The following is a 23,466-nucleotide window of genomic DNA, read 5'->3' as shown; positions in this document are numbered from 1 at the left end:
CGGTGTTTGGTTTTCTATCAACGCACTTTCGCCTGCAAGTAGAAAAAGAAGAAAATACACATAACGTTTATTTTATGAAATCATTTGATAGTTAAAGTTTGTTTTGTTTAACGACACCACCAGAGCACATTGATACATTAATCATCGGCTATTGGACGTCAATTCTTTGCTGTCATGGACGGAGGAGCCGGCCAAGGCCGGCTCTTGTGCCCTTGACAGGCGTGCGCTACAACAGCTTGTTCTGAATGTGCACGTAAAACCCTATGACCTGACCTGACCTGATCTGGACGTCAATTATTTTTTTTTGGTGTGATTTTCACATATAGTCTTAAAAAGGAAACCCGCTAAATGTTTCTAGTAGTAGTAGTAGTAGTAGTAGTAGTAGTAGTAGTAGTAGTAGTAGTAGTAGTAGTAGTAGTAGTAGTAGTAGTAGTAGTAGTTGTTGTTGTTGTTGTTGTTGTAGTAGTAGAGTAGTAGTAGTAAAAAAAACATGGTAAAAAATTAAATAAATGAAATTTAAAAACTACTGCCTAGAATGAATTCATTATGTTATCATTATCTATGAAGAAAACTTACTAAATTTCCTTTTAGACGGCGTTTCGACACTCTCGCATCTGAGGCAATGTTGTCTGAGTCGGTAATCACTGAAGTCAAAACGAGGCTGATTCAAGAAAGGCGACAGGGGCGGACAACTCCGCCAGCCGGGCGACGCGGCAAATTCTCTGTCGAAGACGGTTTTTGGAGACGTTGTGACTGGGAGACTGTTTCTCTCTCATAGAATAATACATCGCCATCTTGTCTACCTCTCTCTGTCGCTCGACAAACACCTCGTCTAGACTTTCAGATTCTGAAATATAAAATAAAAAAACCCCAATCAGATCCATTTCTGACCCTGATATCGGAATCACATCCTTGGACTCGGGTCAGCTGGGGCCGTATTTACAAAGCTTTCTCAAGTAACGTTGCATCGTGCTTGCATGTTGTTGTTGTTGGCGTTGTTGTTGTTTCTTTGTATTTTGTTTGTTTGTTTTGGGGTTATTTGTTGTTTGTGTGCGTGCGTGTGTGTGTCTGTGTATGTGTGTGGTTTTTGTTTGTTTTTGGAGGGGGGGGGGGAGGGTTCATTGCACAGCAAGATCATAAACGCGTAAATTAGGCCCTTGATGTTTATGATTAACCAATTTTCATATTCTCATGAAAGTCACAATAGTGATTAAAGATTTGTAGTTAAGCCATCGGACTACGGGATGGTAGGTACAGCGTTCGCAGCCCGGCTCCAACCCAGAGCGAGTTCTTAAAGACTCAATGGGTAGGCGTAAGGCCACTACACCCTCTTTTCTCTCACTAACCACAAACCAACTAACAGCTAACCCACTGTCTTGGACAGACAGCCCAGATAGCTGAGGTGTGAGCCCAGGACAGCTTGCTTGAACCTTAATTGGAAATAAGTTGAAATTAATGAATAAAGATGTGTTGCAGTGTAAGGTATACTACCAGCCTACCTTGCCCTGTTTTTTCTTATCATGGCTTGACTTGTCATGTCATGCCCTTTTCAGGTCTACCCTGTTCTGCTGTCTAGCACTACCAAACCCCAAACTGAACGACAACACTAGTAACAAGAAAACCAGGTGATGGTTTAGGCGGGGCCCTAAATATCTCTGCTCCCCATTTGGGTGAAGTAAATTAATTTATCCTTTGTATATGTTCAAGGGGCTTGTTTATCACAGCTACCAAAGTACGTTACATTAATGTTACGCTCCTACCACTGGAGTAGCAGAGATAGGGGTGGGCATGGGGGACACCCCAATCACCCCCACCCCCCTCCCACCCCCAGACACACATTCCCCCTCCACATTATATATGTTCATTTCGACACAACATGACTCATAAACATTGTGGTTGGCCCCATCTGAAAACATCTGCAGACTTACCAGTTCTCATTGTTCTGAAATCAGCCTCGAAATTAGAAAATAGTTGTCTCTTGATTTTCGCCTGGACCCCAATTTCACTTGGGTGACTTCCGTCTGGTATACAAGGAGGGCTCTGATTGGCCGATTTCCTGCTATCTTCGGCCATGTTGTTTTCGAATCGTACAGGCGTTTTGAGTGGTTCCTGAGGGCGCCGTTTTGGAGTTGTTTCTGTCAATCCTTTCATCATCTAGGAGAGGAAAGCAATATTTACTTTTGTTTCACGAAACCACTAGAGCACATTGATTAATGTATCATCGGTTATTAAATGTCAAACATTTTGTGATTCTGACACGTATTTTAAGAGAGGAAACCAGCTATATTTTTACATTAGTCGCAAGGGTGATTGTATATGCACATACCACGGCTTTTGATATACCAGTCCTAGGACACTACTCAGGCGGGGGTGGGGTGGGGGGGGGGGGGGGTAACAATTTGGTCCGCCGAGGAGGTTTGATCCTACGACCCAAGCACCTCACGTGAAGGCTCTGCCGACTGAGCTAAATCACGCCTCCATTAAATGCATTACTTGTTAAATGTTAAATATCTCTCATCCCACAAACGAAACGAACTCTATAAATCGTTTAGTACCGGCCTCGGTGGCGTCGTGGTTAGGCCATCGGTCTACAGGCTGGTAGGTACTGGGTTCGAATCCCCGTCGAGGCATGGGACTTTTAATCCAGATACCGACTCCAAACCCTGAGTGAGTGCTCCGCAAGGCTCAATGGGTAGGTGTAAAACACTTGCATCGACCAGTGATCCATAACTGGTTCAACAAAGGCCAGGTTTGTGCTATCCTGCCTGTGGGAAGCGCAAATAAAAGATCCCTTGCTGGTAATCGGAAGAGTAGCCCATGTAGTGGCGACAGCGGGTTTCCTCTCAAAATCTGTGTGGTCCTTAACCATATGTCTGACGCCATATAACCGTAAATAAAATGTGTTGAGTGCATCGTTAAATAAAACATTTCTTTCTTTCTTTAAATCGTTTGTTTTTGTATTTTGTTTAACGACTCCACTAGACCACATAGATTTCTCTATAAATAGATGGGTTGTACCTAAAATAATAAAATACCAAAAATGATTTTTAAAAACCGATTAGTTGTTAATCTGAGCGCACCCATCGCAGATTGGGAGTTGATGGAATTACAACACAAGCATCGAGTTGGTCAACTTCGTCGTGACAGTTGGTAGTCTGACACTAGCATTACACTAATAAAATCTGACCAAGAAGTCTACTAGCACACAATTAATTTCACTGGAGCACATTTATTTTTATTTTATCATCGGCTATTGGACGTCAAACATATGGTCATTCTGACATATTTCTTTAGAGGAAACCCACTGCCGCCACATAGGCTACTCTTTCCGATAAGCAGCAAGGGGTCTTTTATATGCACTTTTCCATAGACAGGACAGCACATACCACAGCATTTGATGAACCAGTTGTGGACCAGTTGTTGGAATAGGAAATAGCCCAAACTGCAAATGGGTCTACTGAGAAGGATCGATCCGCTTCACAGGCGGACACGCTTCTAGCATGTAATGTGTAATGGCTTTAATATTTACTGCTTTCTCCACGCTGTTTACGTTCAGTCTACTAAAACTGCGCTAATTCCACGGGTATGTGCACAATTCGCAAAGCTGTAATTAATGAGAGTAAAAAAAGCTTCTAACACAAAGCACTTTGCTTTTGGATTTATAAACACAAATCGATTAAAAATAGGGCGCTCGTGCATTAGCTACATCCGGGAAACTGAATGTATTCTTTAGGTGTAATCACTTACAAACGTACCGCGACAATAGAAATAGTTCCACATAAATGGAAGAAGGAAAGAAAATAGAGCCTGATTTAATTTTGACTCATAATACCAAGCGGTTATAGTTTACGTCAGGTTATGGTAGGCAAAATGTTGATAAAGGTTTAAGTAATTGTACTCTAAGGGAAAGACAATAACGTGCCTGATTTTGGGTTTGTTTGTTTTTTGTTGTGTTTTTTAAAGCCGAGCGGTTCGTGAATTATTATTATGTTAAAGTGTTAATGAACACAACATTGGATAAGGATTAAACAGTTCCACACAAATCAGAAAAATAAAATGCACCCCCCCAAAAAAAAAAAAACAAAAAAAACAAACAAACAAACAAACAAAAAAACAACAACGAAAAAACGCAAACAACGACAAAAACAACAACAAAAACTCAAAACAAACAAACAAAAAGAAAAGAAAAAGAGAGAGAAAACACCACCACCACTATCACAACAACAACGACAACGACGACAACAATGTGCTGGCTTTTTTAAAAAGAATAATGACAAGCGGTTAATGCAGTGTACGTAAAGTTTTTTAAGTATAATATTTAAAAAAAAAAAATGCGCAAAAACAAATGCGCAAAAACAAGGGAAATGTAACTTTTTGTAACACCACTCCACACACCCTCGCCCCCCTTACACGCCCCCCCCCCCCCCCCTACACACACTAAATATAGCAAAACGTTTAATAGATTTTATGTAAAGTTTTGGAAAGCAGCATTATGGCCAGGCTACAAAAGACTACGGAAGGCAGAAATCCTTTGATAAATCGCCAATAGTCGGTGCTCTGCGGTAGATGGTGGAACAATAGAGCTCGAACAATTGTCCGTTACGACTGATTATTGTGTCGGCTCGAGGCAGGAAACTTGTTAAAACATAAAATATTTCTCTCGCAAACCCGAATTGAAAATCTGTTTTTAGATCTCTTGTAGCAATAAATATTTACAAATCAATGTTAAGTATTAAAGTTGTTCATTTTGTAGCAGTTACGACGGAAGCAAGTACACATTGGGGGTGGGGTGGGGTGGGGGGAGTGACTGAGAACGAGGGCGCAAGGCAACATTTCTGACGGGTTCGGGGGTATGCTTCCCCGTAAATTGACATTAAAAATGTTGAAAACTAGATGCCCTAAAATGCTATTTACTTCACTCTACAAGTAAAATTCATCTCTGCCTTAAGATTGACTACCAATAATAATTTTGATTCTGTGTAGGTCGTCATCTCCAACAAGGTAACCCAGAAGAGAATTTGATGGCGTGGGACTGTATTTATTTTACATGTCAAAAATGTGATTTATTAAAAGCTTTATATTTAATTTCTTTTTCTTTTTGTTTGCGCAAAACGTTTCATAAAGTAGACAAAAATGTGATCTGAAAAGTTGAAAAGAAACACTGGTGCAGAAGGAATATTGGGAAGGACAGTGCGAGATTATTAGCGTGACGTGAAATGCCGGTGTTCAGGACACAATACAGTAAGAACGGCATGGTCGGAATAAGGGCAAGGACGAAGACTAATAAGAGGAAGCCACCATTTGCGAATCAGCATTTGATAAAATACGAAAAACGTGTCTTAGAGATTAGAAATACCTCTTTTGTCTGTATTGTAAAAGGTTTCCAACTGATAAAACCTTTTAACGAGTAAAATTACATATCAAATATATTTTATTTTTAAAAGAATATTAGTGTCTGTATATTCAATGTGTTTCTGATCGATCTAATATTTGTAAGTAGCCTAAACTGGACCAGCCTAATTCTGTACACACGAACAATTATAAATTATATATAATATTATTAGGAACTAAAATACAGTTTGAAGCAGTACAAACACCAGGATGACCAGAAACACTTTTAATTCACAGCCTCTGATATTTTATGCATTAAAATAATTATATTCAATATGTAACTATAGCCGTTAAAAGTATGTTAGTCGACACCATTTTAACAGGTGCAGAACCGGCCTCGGTGGCGCAATGGTTAAGCCATCAGACTACAGACTGGTAGGTACAGGGTTCGCAGCCCGGTACCGGCTCCCACCTAGAGCGAGTTCTTCAGGGATCAGTGGGTAGATGGAAGGCCTCTACACCCTCTTCTCTCTCACTAACCACTAACCAACTAACAACTAACCCACTGTCCTGGACAGGCAGCCCAGATAGCTGAGGTGTGTGCCCAAGACAGCGTGTGAACCTTAATTGGATATAAGCACGGAAATAACTTGAAATGAAAATGAGATGAACATGTGCAGCAAACTCAGGAATGAAAACTAAGAAATATCATATCAAAGAAAAGAAAGAAAGAAGGAAAAAATAAACCCCTAATATTTACCTCTGCTTCTTGTCTTTCCTTCATAGGGTACCTCTCCCCTTCCGGTGACGTCAGACGGAAATCGAACGACTGGCCCATGGGTCTGTAGTTGACGCCGGGCGAGACAGGCGGACCATCGAACAGATTCCTGTCTTCCTTCTTCCCAAAACACTCCTCCTCGTTCTCTTTGCAGGATGACGATCTCTCTTTGGGTACCACCAACACCCTGACGTTCCCCAGTCTGTGCAGGATGTCTCTAGGCAACAGTTCCATCGGAAAGTAAACACCCCTTTGAGATGGGTCTGAAGATTCCATTCCACCAAAAGATGGCCAATTGTTTTGTTTGTTTTTTTGTCTTCCTTTCTTCTAAATTGGAATTATTTTCTATTTGCTGAATTCGTTTTATCTGGAAAAAAATGAAAATACTTGTAATATATATTATAAATTAACATTAACCCTGACATTATCAATATATAAATATCTGGGGCAATAGATAACAATAAAGAAACATTAACATGAACTAAGGAGATTCGAACCAGAGACACCCAATTTTGAGTCTACGTTCTAGTATGTTGTTCTGTCCCGGATCAGATCACTGGTTATCCAGAGACCGGACCCGGGATGGACATGCCTGAAACCTTACTGGTATAGGGTCATTTTAAAATACTCTAATCTAATCTAATCTAAACATTCCCACAATACACTGCTAGAAAGAACACCTCATACAAGCTCTATTACATAGAGATATAGGGAAATTGTTTTCATCTGAAAGAAATAAAGAAAACATATTATAGTACAGTATTCATAATTACAATTCGTTTCCAAATTATTTGTGTCCAAAAGAGTAGAAACACTGGTAAAATCGGTCTGCCGTAATTAATTTGTCTCTTTAGTTGAACCTGAAATATTGTTTATGATCTTATGCAGATATCAGTAAACGTTTTAAAAATATCCTATATGCATCATCGTCGACTACATCTACGTCAAATGGCATATGTCACGCAAATGTGAAACAAAAACGACATGGGTTCTACAATGGCCTGTTAATTCCTGCTGTCATTCTAGGAGACTTTCCAAATTGGATGATTTTCATTACCATACATGTTGTTCTGAAAACATTTAAGTCTGAGCAGACGTGAAAACGGAAATGTCTTCCACAAATACCAGCAGTCACTCTAGAGGTATTTATACAGAATATGACAAATTATATCCTGGAAATTTCATAAGTATCGTCTGTAACCATGTCAGATGACATTTAGAAAGGATATATGAATAAAAAAAATAGAAGAAGAAGAAGGAGAAGAAGAAGAAGAAAAAGAAGAAGAAGAAGAAGAAGAAGAAGAAGAAGAAGAGAAGAAGAAGAAGAAGAAGGAGAAAAGGGAAGAAGATGATGGCGATTACGGAGAAGAAAGAACAAAAGGTGGCGAAGAAACGGATCAAAACGACGACGGCGACAAAAAACGACATCGAAGACGACAAAGAACACTAAAACACCAAAACTCAGACAGACCTAAATCGAAATATCCTCGCTTTATAACTTCATTAAATTTTCAGGAATTTACAGACACCTTTCAAATATCACATTTCTTCTGAAGACAAAAAAAAGCAACAAAAAAACAACAACCCCCAACTCAAATCCACTGCATCAACGACAAAAGAGTTTGTCTTCTGCAACTCACTGAAGAATCGTCAAACTCTGCAACTGAAGCTGAGCAATCAAAGTCCATACCTTGAGAATGCAACCATTATCCTCTGTCAGCCCCAAGAGATTGCCTGCGCCATGGTGTCACCAAAAAGCAATAACAATAGAACTCTCTTTCTCTCTCTTTCTCTTTCCCTTTCCCTTTCTCTTTCACTGTAGCCACAGATCAATGGTAGGACGTCCCGAGCTCGAAGGACGCTCGATGTCAACTACTAACGACAATTTCTTTTCGTGGTCCAACAAAACCGTTTCAGCGTGTCCGATCGATGGCCCAGGTACGGAGATATGGTTATAAATAATTGCTGCCACGTTATGGGGACCGTTATGGATTGTGCATTCCTGCACACACACAAACACAGACACAGAGCGATGGCGGATCAATGTTCTACCTGGGTATTTATCAACCGATGAATGGCCACCGTATCACGGCGCTAAACATCCTAATTAACAAAATGTGCGGATTCCGGGTGTGGGTGGAAAGAAATAGCCGTGGATGTTTGGTGCAGAGTTTTTTTTTCTCTAGGTTTTTTTTTCTTGTTTTTTTTCGTGCTGTGCTTTATTGGCTATCTGGTTCTCTCGGGTGATGATGATGATGATGATGTTGGTGATGATGTTGGTGGTGACGATGTTGATGTTGTTGTTGGTGAAAAATAATTTTGATGACAATTTATTTTCGTGCAGTATTCAAGACTGTCCTGAAAATTTCCCATGCGGATTAATGTCTTACTCCTAGGAAAGATGTCTTATATAAAAAAAATCTAAAACAAAATGCTTGAATGCCTTGATATGTCTCTTCATTTCTTTCTTTCTTTCTTCCTGTCGTTTTTCCGTGTTATGTACCAACGATCTGAACATGCGCTTATAAAACAAAATGCTTGAATGCCCTAGCATGTCTCTTCATTTCTTTCTCTTTTTTTCTTTCTATCTTTTCTTTCTTCCTTCCTTCCTCCCTTTTTGTTTTCCTTTCTTTCTTTCGTGTTATGTCTTTGTTTCTTCTTCTATTTTTCTTAAATTTTTCTTCGTTTTTTGTTTTCTATTTATTCTTTATCGCTTTCTTTCATTCCTTGATTGGTTTGTTAATTAATAAATGCATTGATTTGTTGATAAAATCATGCATGCATTCATTCCTTTTCATCTTAAAAGAACCCCCCCCCCCCAATATGCTACAAGATTGAAGATTGCGTAACAATCAAATCTAACCTATATAACATTTACTATCTATAGCCCTGAATCGTAAAGCTGATTAATCAATCAATGGTGTCTTCGTGCTCCTCGCAAAGTGAAAATACTGTTGGTGTTTTTCTAGCTTGTCATTTGACATAGTAAAGAATAGGACCAATGGCCTCGATTTTGAGAGAAACTCTCATTATCGTCCCGTCGACGCTATTACCTAAATCTCGTTCGATATAGGCATGTTTTCACGATGAAACTTCTAATAACAATTGAATGTTAATGGTGATGCTATAATACTTTTTAACACAGAGTATATTGCGACGAATTATAACTTTTACTGTCATTGTATCAGTATAATTATGAAATCTACATGCAACCCCATCAACAAAAACCCAACAACAACAACAACAACAACAACAAAAACAAAAGAGACTCCACAAAAGCAACAAAACAAAAACCCAACAAAATAGCAACAAAAAACCCCCAAACAAAAACAACAAGTAAAAACAACAAGCAAAAACAGAAACACTAAAGCAAAGCAAGGTTTCTCGTGTAAAACGTTGTAATAGGCGGTTCATGTCGTAACCAGCGTTACTGTGGGGTGGGGGTGGGCGCAGGATACTCCCGCTTCCCTCCAGTGGGCACTCTTTAGTTTTTAGAGTTTGAAGATGGAATTGACTATATGTTACAAAATGAATGAATCATACATCGAGTTACATGCAGACTGAACTAGAGTCAACACTGTGAACAAGTGTAGCAACGATCTGAACCGGCGCTTATAAATTTAATTAATTTTATTAACGCAGGCTCAGATCGTTGCTACAAATCGCTTCATGTCAACGCACCTTAATAATACCCGCGTACCTGCGTTCTAATCAATGTACATGTACTAGTATTCGTGAGACATTTCGTCGCAGGTGTGTAATACGAAACGCCGTACTAATTACCGGCCAGTACTAACATTATCTTTCATCTAATTGTTCTAATCACTGACAGCCTTTTGGGGAAAATAACAAAAAAAACAAAAACAAAAACAAAAAACAAAAAAAAAAAAAAGAAAGGAAAGGAAAGGAATGTCTGCTTGTTGACACCTGATCACAGTTCAAACTAGAGCTGTTCTATCTGACGTAGGGTTACTTTGACATTGTGGAGAGAGAGAGAGAGAGAGAGAGAGAGAGAGAGAGAGAGAGAGAGAGAGAGAGAGAGAGAGAGAGAGAGAGAGAGAGAGAGAGAGAGAGAGAGAGACCTACTGAGAGAGCTGTTTCTATCTGACGTACCGGGGTTACTTTGACATTTTGGGTGAGAGAGAGAGAGAGAGAGAGAGAGAGAGAGAGAGAGAGAGAGAGAGAGAGAGAGAGAGAGAGAGAGAGAGAGAGAGAGAGAGAGAGAGAGAGAGAGAGAGAGAGAGAGATAGAGTACACAGGACACTAGCTATAATAACAAAGGGTGGGGTCCTGATACACATACCTATAGACAGGGCACTAACTATAATAACAAAGGGTGGGGTCCTGATACACATACCTATAGACAGGGCACTAACTATAATAACAAAGGGTGGGGTACTGATACACATACCTATAGACAGGGCACTAACTATAATAACAAAGGGTGGGGTACCGATACACATACCTATAGACAGGACACTAACTATAATAACAAAGGGTGGGGTACCGATACACATACCTATAGAAGGGACTGTTATATGCACCTATCCTATAATAACAAAGTGTGGGGTACCGATACACATACCTATAGAGAGGACACTACCTATAATAACAAAGGGTGGGTTGCAATGAGTCCACCGAGGTTTATCGACTCAGACGAGAGGTCTAGCATTGAACAACATATCACACCCCGGCAAATAAACGAAAGCATATTTACGGTCACAGTACAATAGCTGTATTTTAAGTTCACTGGAAGCCATATCGTTTAACACCTTCAGTGGTGTGGTGGTTAATCCACCAGTCTCAAGGCTGGTATGTACTAGGATCGCATCCCTTTACCAGCTCCCACCCAAAGCAGTGGTGTAGGAAGGTGCCAAAAAGTGTGTGTGTGTGGGGGGGGGGGGGGGAGACACTTTCGTATTTTCACACTTTTACACTATTATAAAGCAAATATAAAGCAAAATATCTCAAAAGTGTGGGGGGTATATGCTCTCCCCCCCCCCCCCCCCCCCCCCGTTTCCTACGCCAAATATTTTTTTCTCTAGATATTCAGTCAGTTACATCTAACGGCCGGTTATTAAAAAACATGCTTGGATGTTACACCTAACAGCCTTAGAACACCCCACCCCCGATCCCCGACCCTCAAGTAAAATGATACAAAACAAGGTGTCGAATTTTTTTTCTTATTCGTGACTTCCACACCTATCGCAATGCAGTTATTCCCCTTAGACCGTACCGCCTAAAAGGAAACTGCATCGCACGCCGATTTCTGCTTCGCCTGTTGATAGAAATGGTATATTTCTAAAGAGAACAATAGACGACCGTTGCTCGCTCAAAGGTTGACTGGTCCCGGGGTCAGCGGGTATGCGCTATCCGGCTACCTGACACCGACGTGTTATCGTGTCCCTCTCAAATTGATTATTCAAGTCATAAATCTGGCCTAGACAGCCTCTAAGATATTGCTATGGATAAATACCAAATCTCTTTGTGCACTGATAAAACTTCCATTATGCGTCTTGTTAAAGGTTTTTTTTTTCCTTACCTCTAGTTATAAAATATATTTGAATGTAGTACACGGTCGGTGTTTTGTGACGGGCATATTAAAACTCGTGGTAAGTGATGTCTTGTCCGTACGTTTTTCATTAGCAGCAAGGGATCTTTTATATGCACTTTTCCCAGACAGGAAAGCACACACCACGACCTTTGACTAGTTGTGGTGCACTGGTTGGAACGAGAAAAAACCCTCAATCAGTTGAATGGATCCACGGAGGTGATTCGATCGTACGACGCAAGCACCTCGGGCAGGCGCTCAACCGACTGAGTTAAATGCAGCCCCAAGAAGCAAGTTAACCATTTTGACCTCTAGAAGTGTTTATTACCCTATGCATTATATTGTCATTAGTTGGTTTAAGATGGCTCGGAAGGTCTAAGATTAGCTAGTTTACACTGCGTAGTAACTAATTAACTACTTAAGTCTTTTTATACCATAGGAGCAGGGCGTAGCCCAGTGGTACAGCGCTCGCTTGATGCGCAGTGAGTTTGGGATCGATCCCCGTCGGTGGGCCCATTTCTCGTTCCAGCCAGTGCACCACGACTGGTATATCAAAGGCCGTGGTATGTGCTCTCCTGTATCCTGTTGGATGGTGCATATAAAAGATCCCTTGCTACTAATAGAAAATTGTAGCGGGTTTTTTCTCTAAGACTATGTGTCCAAAATTACAAAATGTTTGACATCCAATAGGCGATGATTGATAAAACAAACTCTAGAATTTTAAACCATAATTACACTTTGTTCGCTGTCCCGTACTAGACCCGTCCTGTCTGTGAACCAACATTCCTTTCATTTATAAATAAGCGATATTTAGTCACTTTTTTTACCGGTTGCTTAACTCATTGATTTGTTAAATGGGCTCATAAAAAGAACGACAGGAGATTAAAAAAAAGAAGCAGATTCCGTTGTCATGGTGACATATGACTCATATTTAGTACGACGTATGTTCTGTATACGCGTCAAGCACTTTATACGTCACTTGACTTTTTGGTTGGAGTCTTTGAACCGACACTTTTTACCCCCAACCCCTCCAAATTTACGCTAGACACGGCTCTGATTTACTACTTAACGATAGCTTTATTATTTACAGGTGCGAAAATAAGGCTATTTTTAAGATCCATATTGATTGCGGCAATACCCGTTGATTCGCAATGTCACTGTACTCGGTAACCTCGAGCGCAATACATTTTCGTGTTGCTATGTGTGGGTCAGGGCATGGAAAAATATTATTTTGTTCAACGACACCACTAGAGCACATTGATTTATTAATGATCGGCAATTGGATGCCAAACATGTCGTAATTTTTCTATTAGTAGCAAGGGATCCTTTTATATGCACCATCCCATAGACAGGATAGCACATCCAACAGTCTTTGATATAACAGTCGTGGTGCACTGGCTGGAACGAGAAATAGCCCAATGGGTCCACCGATGGGGATCGATGATCTAGGCAAGGTGCGTACATGTACACCACGAGTGGTTTATCAAAGGCATGGTATGTGCTATCCTGTCTGTGGGATAGTGCATATAAAAGATCCCTTGCCGCAAATGAAAAAAATTTAGGTTTTCTCTCTAAGACTATATGTCGGAATTACCAAATATTTGATACCGATGATTAATAAAGCAGTGTGCTCTATTGGTGTTGCTAATCAATGCAAACTGTCCTAGCTACTAAAGCTTATAACGGACCACTATATAACTAGTTACAGTAAGACGCTAAAGCTTATAACGGACCACTGTATAACTAGTTACAGTAAGACGCTAAAGCTTATAACGGACCACTGTATTAACTAGTTACAGTAAGACGCTAAAGCTTATAACGGACCACACTAGTTACAGTAAGACAACTAAGGACCACCACTAGTTAGTAAGACGCTGAAGCTTGACCACTATATTAACTAGTTACAGTATGACCTAAAGCTTATAACGGACCACTACTATTAACTAGTTACAGTAACACGTAAAGACGACCACTGAAGCTTGTAACGGACCACTATATTAACTAGTTACAGTAAGACGCTAAAGCTTATAACGGACCAGTATATTAACTAGTTACAGTAAGACGCTAAAGCTTATAACGGACCACTGTATTAACTAGTTACAGTAAGACGCTAAAGCTTATAACGGACCACTATATTAACTAGTTACAGTAAGACGCTAAAGCTTATAACGGACCACTAGTACGCCTAAACTATAACGACCACTATATTAACTAGTTACAGTAAGACGCTAAAGCTTATAACGGACCACTAGCTTTATACTATAATTAACTAGTTACAGTAAGACGCTAAAGCTAAACGGAACTCGCTTTTAGTTTTCAGCTCAACGCTAAAGCTTATAAGTTCTTCAGTTTGTTCCCATCCCAGTAAAAGACACCCACTGTATAACTAGTTACAGTAAGACACTAAAGGAACTCGCTTTTATTTTCAGCTCAAGCAATTCTTCAGTTTGTTCCCATCCCCACCCCCATCTTACCTTAACATGTTTTAAATATAAAGTATTATACGGATAAATACATTTGGAATGACCTTTGGTCGAATTATTAAAACTTTCGTTTGGCTTTAGTAAGAAATTAGTTTAGTCAAAATCGATGTTGAAATACTACGAAACATTACGATGTCCAGAACTACATTGGTTATAGAGAAATTCATATTCTAAGCAAAACCAAATGTAAGTGAATTGTTAATTTTAATTATGTAAAAATGTTCATTTGCCGAAAACATATTAAAATGGCGATGAACTCAGCATAGTCCCTTTAAAGGCGCAGAGTCTAGTTTGAGTCTGTGAAAATGGACACTTTATTTAGTTAATCTACAAACCTGTAGCATATTTGGATATGGTTATTTTATTTAGTTAATTACAAACCTGTAGCATATTTGGATATGGTTATAACAGAGAGAAGCTAAAGTCTATGATGTGTAAACAGGAATATGCAGTCTAAGAATAACTAGAACTTGTCTCGATAACCATTACTTCTCAGACGAACGTGTGTTTTTAGAATTATGGAAAATGCATTTTTGGATATCACAAAAACCAGGATGACCAGAACCACTTCAGGTGTACGAAAATTAATATTCTAAGTAATAAAATGTACGTACTTTTAATTTAAATTATTAAAAACGGCTCCGATTATGAAACATAATAATGTCGTAGTGTTTAAAAACTAGGGTCTGTCTCTTTAATTACAACCGCGTCATGCAGAATAAAACAACACCATGTCACATGGACGTAGGTGTCTGTCTCCGGATCAGCCATTGGTCACGGCGAAATTAATCATCCAATCGCTGATTGGAACCCTGGAACCAGATCTACTAATGGCTGATTAACTACCGAGAATAGTTACCCGATTTGATTGGCTCGTTTTCTTTCGCAGATAAGGGAGGTAACCGATACCTTCGATTTAATTAGCAAAAGTGAGCCCTGTTAATAACATAGATGTAATTAAAAAGTCAAGCATTCTTCATTGGGGATTTTTTTTTTTTTTTTAAATATACATCATTAACCCTTTCACTCGCGAGAAACATCTGCTAACCAGAAGATATATAATTATTATTTAGTTAATTTGGTAAATTTAAGAAGAAAGGAAATGTTTGATTTAACGACGCACTCAACACATTTTATTTACGGTTATATGGCGTCGGACATATGGTTAAGGACCACACAAATATTGAAGGAGAAAATACGCTGTCGCCGCTTCATGGGCCCAGACGCCATATAACCGTAATTAAAATGTGTTGAGTGCCTCGTTTAAATAAAACATTTCCTTCCTTCGTTCCGCTTCATGGGCTACTCTTTTTGATTAGCAGCACGGGATCTTTTATATGCACCATCCCATAGACAGGATAGCACATACCACGGCCTTTGATGTACCAATCGTGGTGCACTGACTGGAGCGAGAAATGGGCCCACTGACGAGAATCGATCCCAGACCCTCGGCGCATCAAGCGAGCGCTTTACCACTGGGCTACGTCTCGCCCCAAATTTAAGAATACGTTTTTGTTTGTTTTAAATGGGTTTTCGTTTATTACTTAAATGAATGAATGAATGAATCAATCAATCAATCAATCAATCAATCAATCAATCAATCAATCAATCAATCAACCAACGAACGAACAAACGAACGATAAATTGATAAACTGATCGATCGATTCACTGACCCGAATTTTTTTTTTAATGTGTCATCTTCTTGACAACGATATTTACAAGAGAAGATTTATCGATTGAAGCCTCGCAAACCGATATAAAGTACGTTTTAATGTAACCTAGTCTCGGAAAGTTCCGAATGTATTCGTAACGTCGCACGAAAATACACGACATTTACCGATAGTTGACCTTCCATTAACTGCATATGTCATGCTACAACGGCAATTTATAACAGCATTTTTTTTTTTCACATAAGTTATTCAACTGTGAAACTTCACAGACTGAATTTCCTTTAGACAATTTTAAACATATATTTTACGCTCGAGTAACATTGCTAGTAATAAAGCAGACGGGTACAATTTCCCGTACATTTTTTTTTCTTTCTACCCTTTAACCATATAACCATGAACAACGGGAAACGTGTCAGTCGTGTGTTCAGTTTTCAGGCGCGAATCATAAGAGGGGTTCTGGAGGTGTGTACCCCTTTCCCGAACGCCGAAGTGACCCGACTACTCCGTGGTTAATAGAGGGAAGTTAAAGTTTGTTTTGTTTAACGACACCACTAGAGCACATTGATTTATTAGTTTTTTAAAGTTTGTTTTGTTTAACGACACCACTAGAGCACATTCACTGGCGTAGGAAGCGGGGGAAGGGGACAAGGGGGCATGTGCCCTCTACTTTTCAGATATTTTGCTTTATATTTGCTTTATAATAGTGTACAGAAGTGTGTAAATATAAAAGTGTGGCGCCCCCTCCCACACACCTTTTGGCAATTTTTGGGGGGTGGGAGTTGGGGTGGGGCTGCACCACAGAATCCGCCTGAATCTGCCAAATCATACGACCACGGGCTGCTCTGTGCCATTCTATCCCCCCTCCCGCCCCCCTCCCCATCCAGCTGTGAGCAATTGTTGAACTAACGACCGGCCTCGGTGGTGTAGTGGTTAAACCATCGGCAATAACGCTGATAGGTACTGGGTTCGCATCCCGGTACCGGCTCCCACCCAGAGCGAGTTTTAACGACTTAATGGGTAGGTGTAAGACCACTACACCGACTTCTCTCTCACTAACCACTAACCAACTAACAACTAACTCACTGTCCCGGACAGACAGCCCAAATAGCTGAGGTATGTGCTCAGGACAGCGTACTTGAACCTTAATTGGATAGAAGTACGAAAATAAGTTAAAATTCCCTTTGTGTGTATTTCTAATCGTTCAAAAACAAACAAATAAATAAATAAATTAATAAATAAATGAATAAATGGATAAATAAATAAATAACCCGCTAAAAGGGAATGACACTATAATATTATATTTATCGATCCACCCGCCCCCTCAGAAAAGAAGAAGAAGAAGAAGAACGAATCTGTTCAAATATGACATCAGTCAAAAATATCTGTAAAATTGATCGCACCAAGTCTCACGTTAAATGCTTCCGTTTATCTAATTCTTACACACGAAGCAGACCGCGTCGTTCTACTTGCACTAAACGTTAAACAATCGTTTACATCCGGGTGCCACACCTACGCAATTCCACACACTTTCGGTAAAGGTACGGCTAATGATATCAACAGAATTTTAAGTGACTCAGCAACGCAATGCTTAGGCACTTAAAATCAGGAGCGGATCTATGATTTGGAGGGAGAGGGGTGTTATAACACCAGCGAAACCTACAAAGTTAGAAAGAAATGTTTTAACGACGAACGCAACACATTTTATTTACGGTTATATGGCGTCAGACATATGGTTAAGGACCACACAGATATTGAGAGAGGAAACCCGCTGTCGCCACTTCATGGGCTACTATTTTAGATTAGCAGCAAGGGATATTTTATATGCACCATCCCACAGACAGGGTAATACATACCACGGCCTTTGATATATCAGTCGTGGTGCACTGGCTGGAGCGAGAAATAGCCCAATGGGCTTACCGACGGGGATCGATCCCAAACCATCTTCGAAATGAGCGATGGCTTTACCGCTCGAGTGTTACTACTGTTTTGTCTTGTCGGTGATTAAAAAACCAATGTGCTCTAGCGGTGTCGTTAAACAAAACAAACTTTAACATTAATCGTTAACCTACATATAAAGTGTTTTCTTTTGAAAACTTAATCCACAATGCTAAATAATGCCCAATTTCAGGGTCAGAAATATCTTAACATCCACCCCACCTCACCCCTTGAAAATGTCTTAGATCCGACCTTGAAAATGTCCTAGATCTGCCCTTGAAAATGTCATAGATCCGTCCTTGAAAACATCCTAGATCCTCCCTTGAAAATGTATTAGATCTTCCCTTAAAAATGTATTAGATCCGCCCTTGAAAATGTCCTAGATACGCCCTTGAAAACATCCTAGACCCGCCCTTGAAAATGTATTATATTCGCCCTTGAAAATGTCCTAGATCCGCCCTTGAAAATGTCCTAGATCCGCCCTTGAAAACATCCTAGATCCGCCCTTGAAAATGTCTTAGATCCGCCCTTGAAAATGTCATAGAACCGCCCTTGAAAATGTCCTATATCCGCCCTTGAAAATGTCCTAGATCGGCCCTTGAAAAGTGGCTGATAATTCAAAACATTTATCCACTAAATCAATACAACGCGGTTCTCAGGTATTTTCATAAGCCGTGTTTTAATCGGTTAGCGTGCTTTATTTACCCAATCCCCGCCAAGCAGAAACATACACGAGAAATGACGACGAGAAATATATAACAGTAATGTGTAAAATGAAATATGCAACAACAGTGTATACAAGAAATATCTAACAGCAGTATATAAAAAAAATATATAACAGAAGGGTATACAAGAAATGTATAACAGCAGTGTATACAAGAAATATATAACAGAAGGGTATACAAGAAATGTATAACAGCAGTGTATACAAGAAATATCTAACAGCAGTATATACAAGAAATATATAACAGAAGGGTATACAAGAAATATCTAACAGCAGAGTATACAAGAAATATATAACAGAAGGGTATACAAGAAATGTGTAACAGCGGTGTATACAAGAAATATATAACAGCAGTATATACAAGAATTATATAACAGAAGAGTATACAAGAAATGTATAACAGCAGTGTATACAAGAAATATCTAACAGCAGTATATACAAGAAATATATAACAGTAATGTGCACAATAATGTGCAAAAAAAATGTTGTTCAATAAAAATATAACTTAAATCCAAAACAACAGCTAAATTAATCAAATTAAGCTTAATTAAGCCCCTACACCCACCACCCTCCCCCCAAAAAGAAAAGAAATTATAAATAAACATTAAACAAAAACCCATAACCCACAGAAAAGAGAAAAAAAAAAAGAAATAAAGAAAAAGAAAAAGAAAAAAAATCAGAAAAAAGACACCCACCCACCCTTCAAAAAACCAAACCAAAAAAAAAAAAAAAAAAAAAAAAACCCATAATAATAATAATAAAAAAGAAGAGACCCCCCCCCCCCCCCCAATAAAACAACAACAACATCATCCACGGCATTCTTAAATATTAACATCAATATCGGTTCTCCCCCGATAAACTACACCTACAAATACTTAAAAGAAAACAAATATATATCACCCCAGAACGAAATTAACAACAATGAAACAAAATAAAATTAATACTCACGTTTAAGTCATTATGTCAGGTCAGCTTCAAATGACACTGTCAACTGTGCACGCGTTGCATATCTCCCATGGAATGTAAATTGCACCACTTTTCCAATAAACACACGCACACACACAATAATTATTAATATCCTTGGATCAGTTTGTCAGTGCGTATACATCCCCGGAGAGCTGCCCAGACTTGCACATACCCGCTTCTATCTACCCGACTTGTTTCCCGTTAAACGATCCCTTGACGTATATAAGTAGGTTCCTTGGGGTACTTAATACATTTCTCGGAAGCCCTTTGCAATAGGCGAGACCCGTTAGATGTCAAAGCACCCGTTATATGTAGGCGGGGCCGTGGTCAGTCATGCATGGTACAGGTAAACAAAATATAGAAACCACGTGGGCTGTCTCCATGCAATCACATGACACAGTAATTAAATATGCAAATTGGTCACATGACCAAATAATATATTCCCACGGCCCAGAGAGAAAGGTTACTCGAAATCTATAAGTAATTTGATTGTACAAGTCACGTGATGTCTGTTCACCTGAAATTGATTATTGACGGGATAGCTCGCGAGCTCTTTCGCGGCGTTGCGGGTGTTTGTGGTAGATAACAGTATTAGCGTGTATTTTATTTGTTTGAAGCAAAGCGAAATATTATAAGGGTTGTACATTCTTTTGTGGACCGAGCCGAACACCCGAAAAGATATTAAGTTTAATAGCCTGACTTATCTTTCAGCCTGTAATTAGGAAAACGAAAACCTAATACTGCATAAGGTGTGACGAATGGGTTTTTTGTCAGGCTATATGAAACGAAGGCTCGAATGCACGCGTACATTTCAGCCGTTTAATTCTATCAAAACAAGCTCGTCGAAATGCATTTGACATGTTTATTATATTTTAAATGGAGATGTGTTAACATATCTGGGACATATTAGTTTAGAGAAAAAGGAATTTGTTTTATTTGCATAAAGATTGGTGAAGAACATTTCAGTTTTTGAAGTTGATTTCTTTGATCTAATCGTTTGAATAGCATTTCACCTAATTTATGTCAATTGCTTGTTTTGAAAAACGCATATTCATAGAGTAAACAAAATTCCGCGCATTTCAGAAATTAATAAACTAACTATACATCTTAGCGGCAGACTATATGGGTAAAGCAACTTATAAAAACATATTGATTTATTAATCAATAGCTATTGGATATCACACATCAGGCTCAAAGGAACCGGCGGGGGGCAGGTGCCCCCTACTTGTGAGCCTTTTTTTTTTTATCACATTAATATTTGCCATTATAACCAAAATCTGATACGTGATCCGTCGGTGCCCCCCCCCCCCCCCTCCCCGTCCCAAAATCGTTCCTACGGGCCTGCACATTTAATTCTGGCGTGCAGTTTTAGAGGAATCTCGCAAATTTTTTCCATTTGCAGCAATGGATCTTTTATATGCACTTTCCCGCAAACATGATAGCATATAATAATACCTTTGGTATATTAGTCGTGAGGCACTGTTTGGCGTTAGATATATATCTATATATATATAGCAAAATATAACAAATATATAACAAAATTACATTTAAAAAAAAAAAAATAATAAAACTACTACCAACAGTTTAGTTATTTAATAATGACATGTTTCGGTATATTGCCTTTTTCAAATTAACAATAAGATGACGTAACAATAAGATGACGTAACAATAAGATATATATATATATATATATATATATATATATATAGAGAGAGAGAGAGAGAGAGAGAGAGAGAGAGAGAGAGAGAGAGAGAGAGAGAGAGAGAGAGAGAGAGAGAGAGAGAGAGAGAGAGAGAGAGGCGGAATAGAGAAGGACAAAGAGAGAGGAAAAAGGGGAGAGATAGTTTGTTTAGCGACTCAACTAGAGTATATTGAATTATTAATCATCGGCTGTTTTTGACATATAATCTTAAAGAGGAAACACGCTACATTTTCCCATTAGTGACAAGAAATCTTTCATATGCACCATCCCACAGACATGATATCACATACCACGGCCTTTAATATACCAGGCGTGGTGTACTGACAGGAACGAGAAATAGCCCAATGGGAGGTAACTGAAGTGTTTGTGTATCCCCGACAGCGTTCTGGAATCTTAATTTGATATAAACATGGAAATAAATTGGAATGAAAAAAAATGAAGAAGAAAGAAAGAAAGAAAGAAAAGAAAGAAAGAAAGAAAGAAAGAAAGAAAAAAAGAAAGAAAGAAAGAAAGAAAGAAAGAAAGAAAGAAAGAAAGAAAAAAAAAAAAACCCCACACGATTTCTCACGGCTCGTGTTCAGACATTCATACAAAGGGAGGGGGGTCTAGACTTGGGCAAATGAAGTTTTTAAAGGGGTCGAGTCATGTTTTTAAGGAAAATATAAAAAAAATCGCTTTGAGTAGACGAAGGGAGTGGGGAATTTAGTTTAATCGGTTGAGTGTTCGCTTGCGTCGCAGGATCGAACCATCTCAGTGGATCCATTCAACTGATTGAATTTTTCACGTTCCAACCAACTGGTTAAAGGCCGTGGTAAGTGCTTTCTTGTCTGTGGGAAAAGTGTATATAAATGATCCCTTGCTGCTTAAGGAAAAATGTAGCGGGTGTTCTCTGGTGACTACGTCTCAGAATGATTAAATGTTTGACATCCAGTAGTCGATGATTAATTAATCAGTGTTGTAGTGGTGTCGTTAAACAAAAGAAACAAACTTGAGTACAGGATGCGGTTCGACTCCCCCCCCCCCCCCCCCCCCCACACACACACCGCCCACCCGCCTCCTGCATACACGCCTGTTCCACAGAGCAACCTTTACGCAATATGTTTACACAAGCAGTCATCAAAGGACGTGTGTGAATTATGATTATGAAAACAGTGTAATTGATTTGCGGGGAGATCAAAGCCGCGCGGTCGTCAGTATCTCGAATGCTGGTGATACATTTCACATTTCATTAACAGAGATTAGCATGAGGGATACTGATATCGTAATGCATATTGCATACCCCCGCACTCACGTCATCATATTTCACCTTGTTATAAACTGGTAAATTAGGCAAACAATATCATTGCAGGTCCGTTAACGCCAGGGGGCTGGCTTGGTGGGATGGAGGTAGTTTGGTAGGTTGGCATGCGGATTCAGGGATTTCTAGGGAAGAGGTTTATAAATGTACACTTTGTACATTGATATGGTAATGCATATTGTATATCCCAGCACTCACTCCATCATATTTCTCCCTGTTATAAAAGTAGGCTTAGGCAAATCCAGTTCGAATTTTTTTATGCCTTGTAATTTCTATGGCCACAATTGAGTAGTTAATAGTCTAAAACGGTTAAGAAGAAAATTTTCTTTAAGTTTCTATAAAAACAATTCCTTATTTTCCGCTAGCTACGGCCCTGAATAAATAACATCATTGTTGGTCCGTTAAAGCCGCGGGGTGGGGGGAGGGGGGGGGGGGGGGGGGGGGGGATCGAGGTGGGGAAGAGATGAAGGGACCAAACTGGGGGAGTATTCATGGTTTTCTAGGGAAGTGGGTATATAAATTCGTACATTAGATTGGTATACTTTGTACATAGATACGATAATGCTTATTGCATACCTTCGCACACACTTCATCGTGCTTCTACTTGTTATAAAAGGTATATGACGGGCGGGACGTAGCCCAGTGGTAAAGCGCTCGCCCGATACGCGATCGGTCTAGGATCGATCCCCGTCGGTGACCTATTGTGATATTCCTCGTTTCAGCCGGTGGACCAAGGAAAACGGATCTTTTATGTGAACTTTCCCACGCGTAGGTCTTCACATACCACGTCCTTTGATACACCAGTCGTGGTGCACAGATTGGGACAAGAAATAGCCCAATGGACCCACTAACGGGGATCGATCCCACACCGACCGCGCACCAAGCGAGCGCTTTACCACTGGGCTACGTCCCGCCACCAGAATTTCCAACAATATCATCAACAATGCTAAAAAAAAAAAAAAATGGTTCCACTGAGGTGGTTCGATCCCACTGAGGTGGTTCGATCCCACGACGCAAACGCCTCAGGCG

The 23,466-nt window shown here is 39.5% G+C and overlaps 1 protein-coding gene across 1 annotated transcript; it reads right to left on the bottom strand.

The window, feature by feature from the left end:
- Nucleotides 1-1,475: 1,475 nt before the first annotated feature.
- Nucleotides 1,476-19,852, bottom strand: LOC121373750. Its single transcript, XM_041500504.1, has 3 exons — nt 19,421-19,852; nt 6,092-6,476; nt 1,476-2,154 (listed from the first exon to the last, which is right to left on the bottom strand). Exons 2-3 carry the CDS (start codon nt 6,383-6,385, stop codon nt 1,882-1,884), a joined length of 567 nt encoding a protein of 188 aa, XP_041356438.1. The 5' UTR covers nt 6,386-6,476; nt 19,421-19,852; the 3' UTR covers nt 1,476-1,881.
- Between the last annotated feature and the right edge of the window lie 3,614 nt (nt 19,853-23,466).

This window comes from Gigantopelta aegis, chromosome 5, assembly GCF_016097555.1.
Source record: "Gigantopelta aegis isolate Gae_Host chromosome 5, Gae_host_genome, whole genome shotgun sequence".
Taxonomy (NCBI): domain Eukaryota; kingdom Metazoa; phylum Mollusca; class Gastropoda; order Neomphalida; family Peltospiridae; genus Gigantopelta; species Gigantopelta aegis.
The sequence above is the reverse complement of the archived record's forward strand: the minus strand, read 5'-3'. Positions and strand labels throughout refer to the sequence as shown.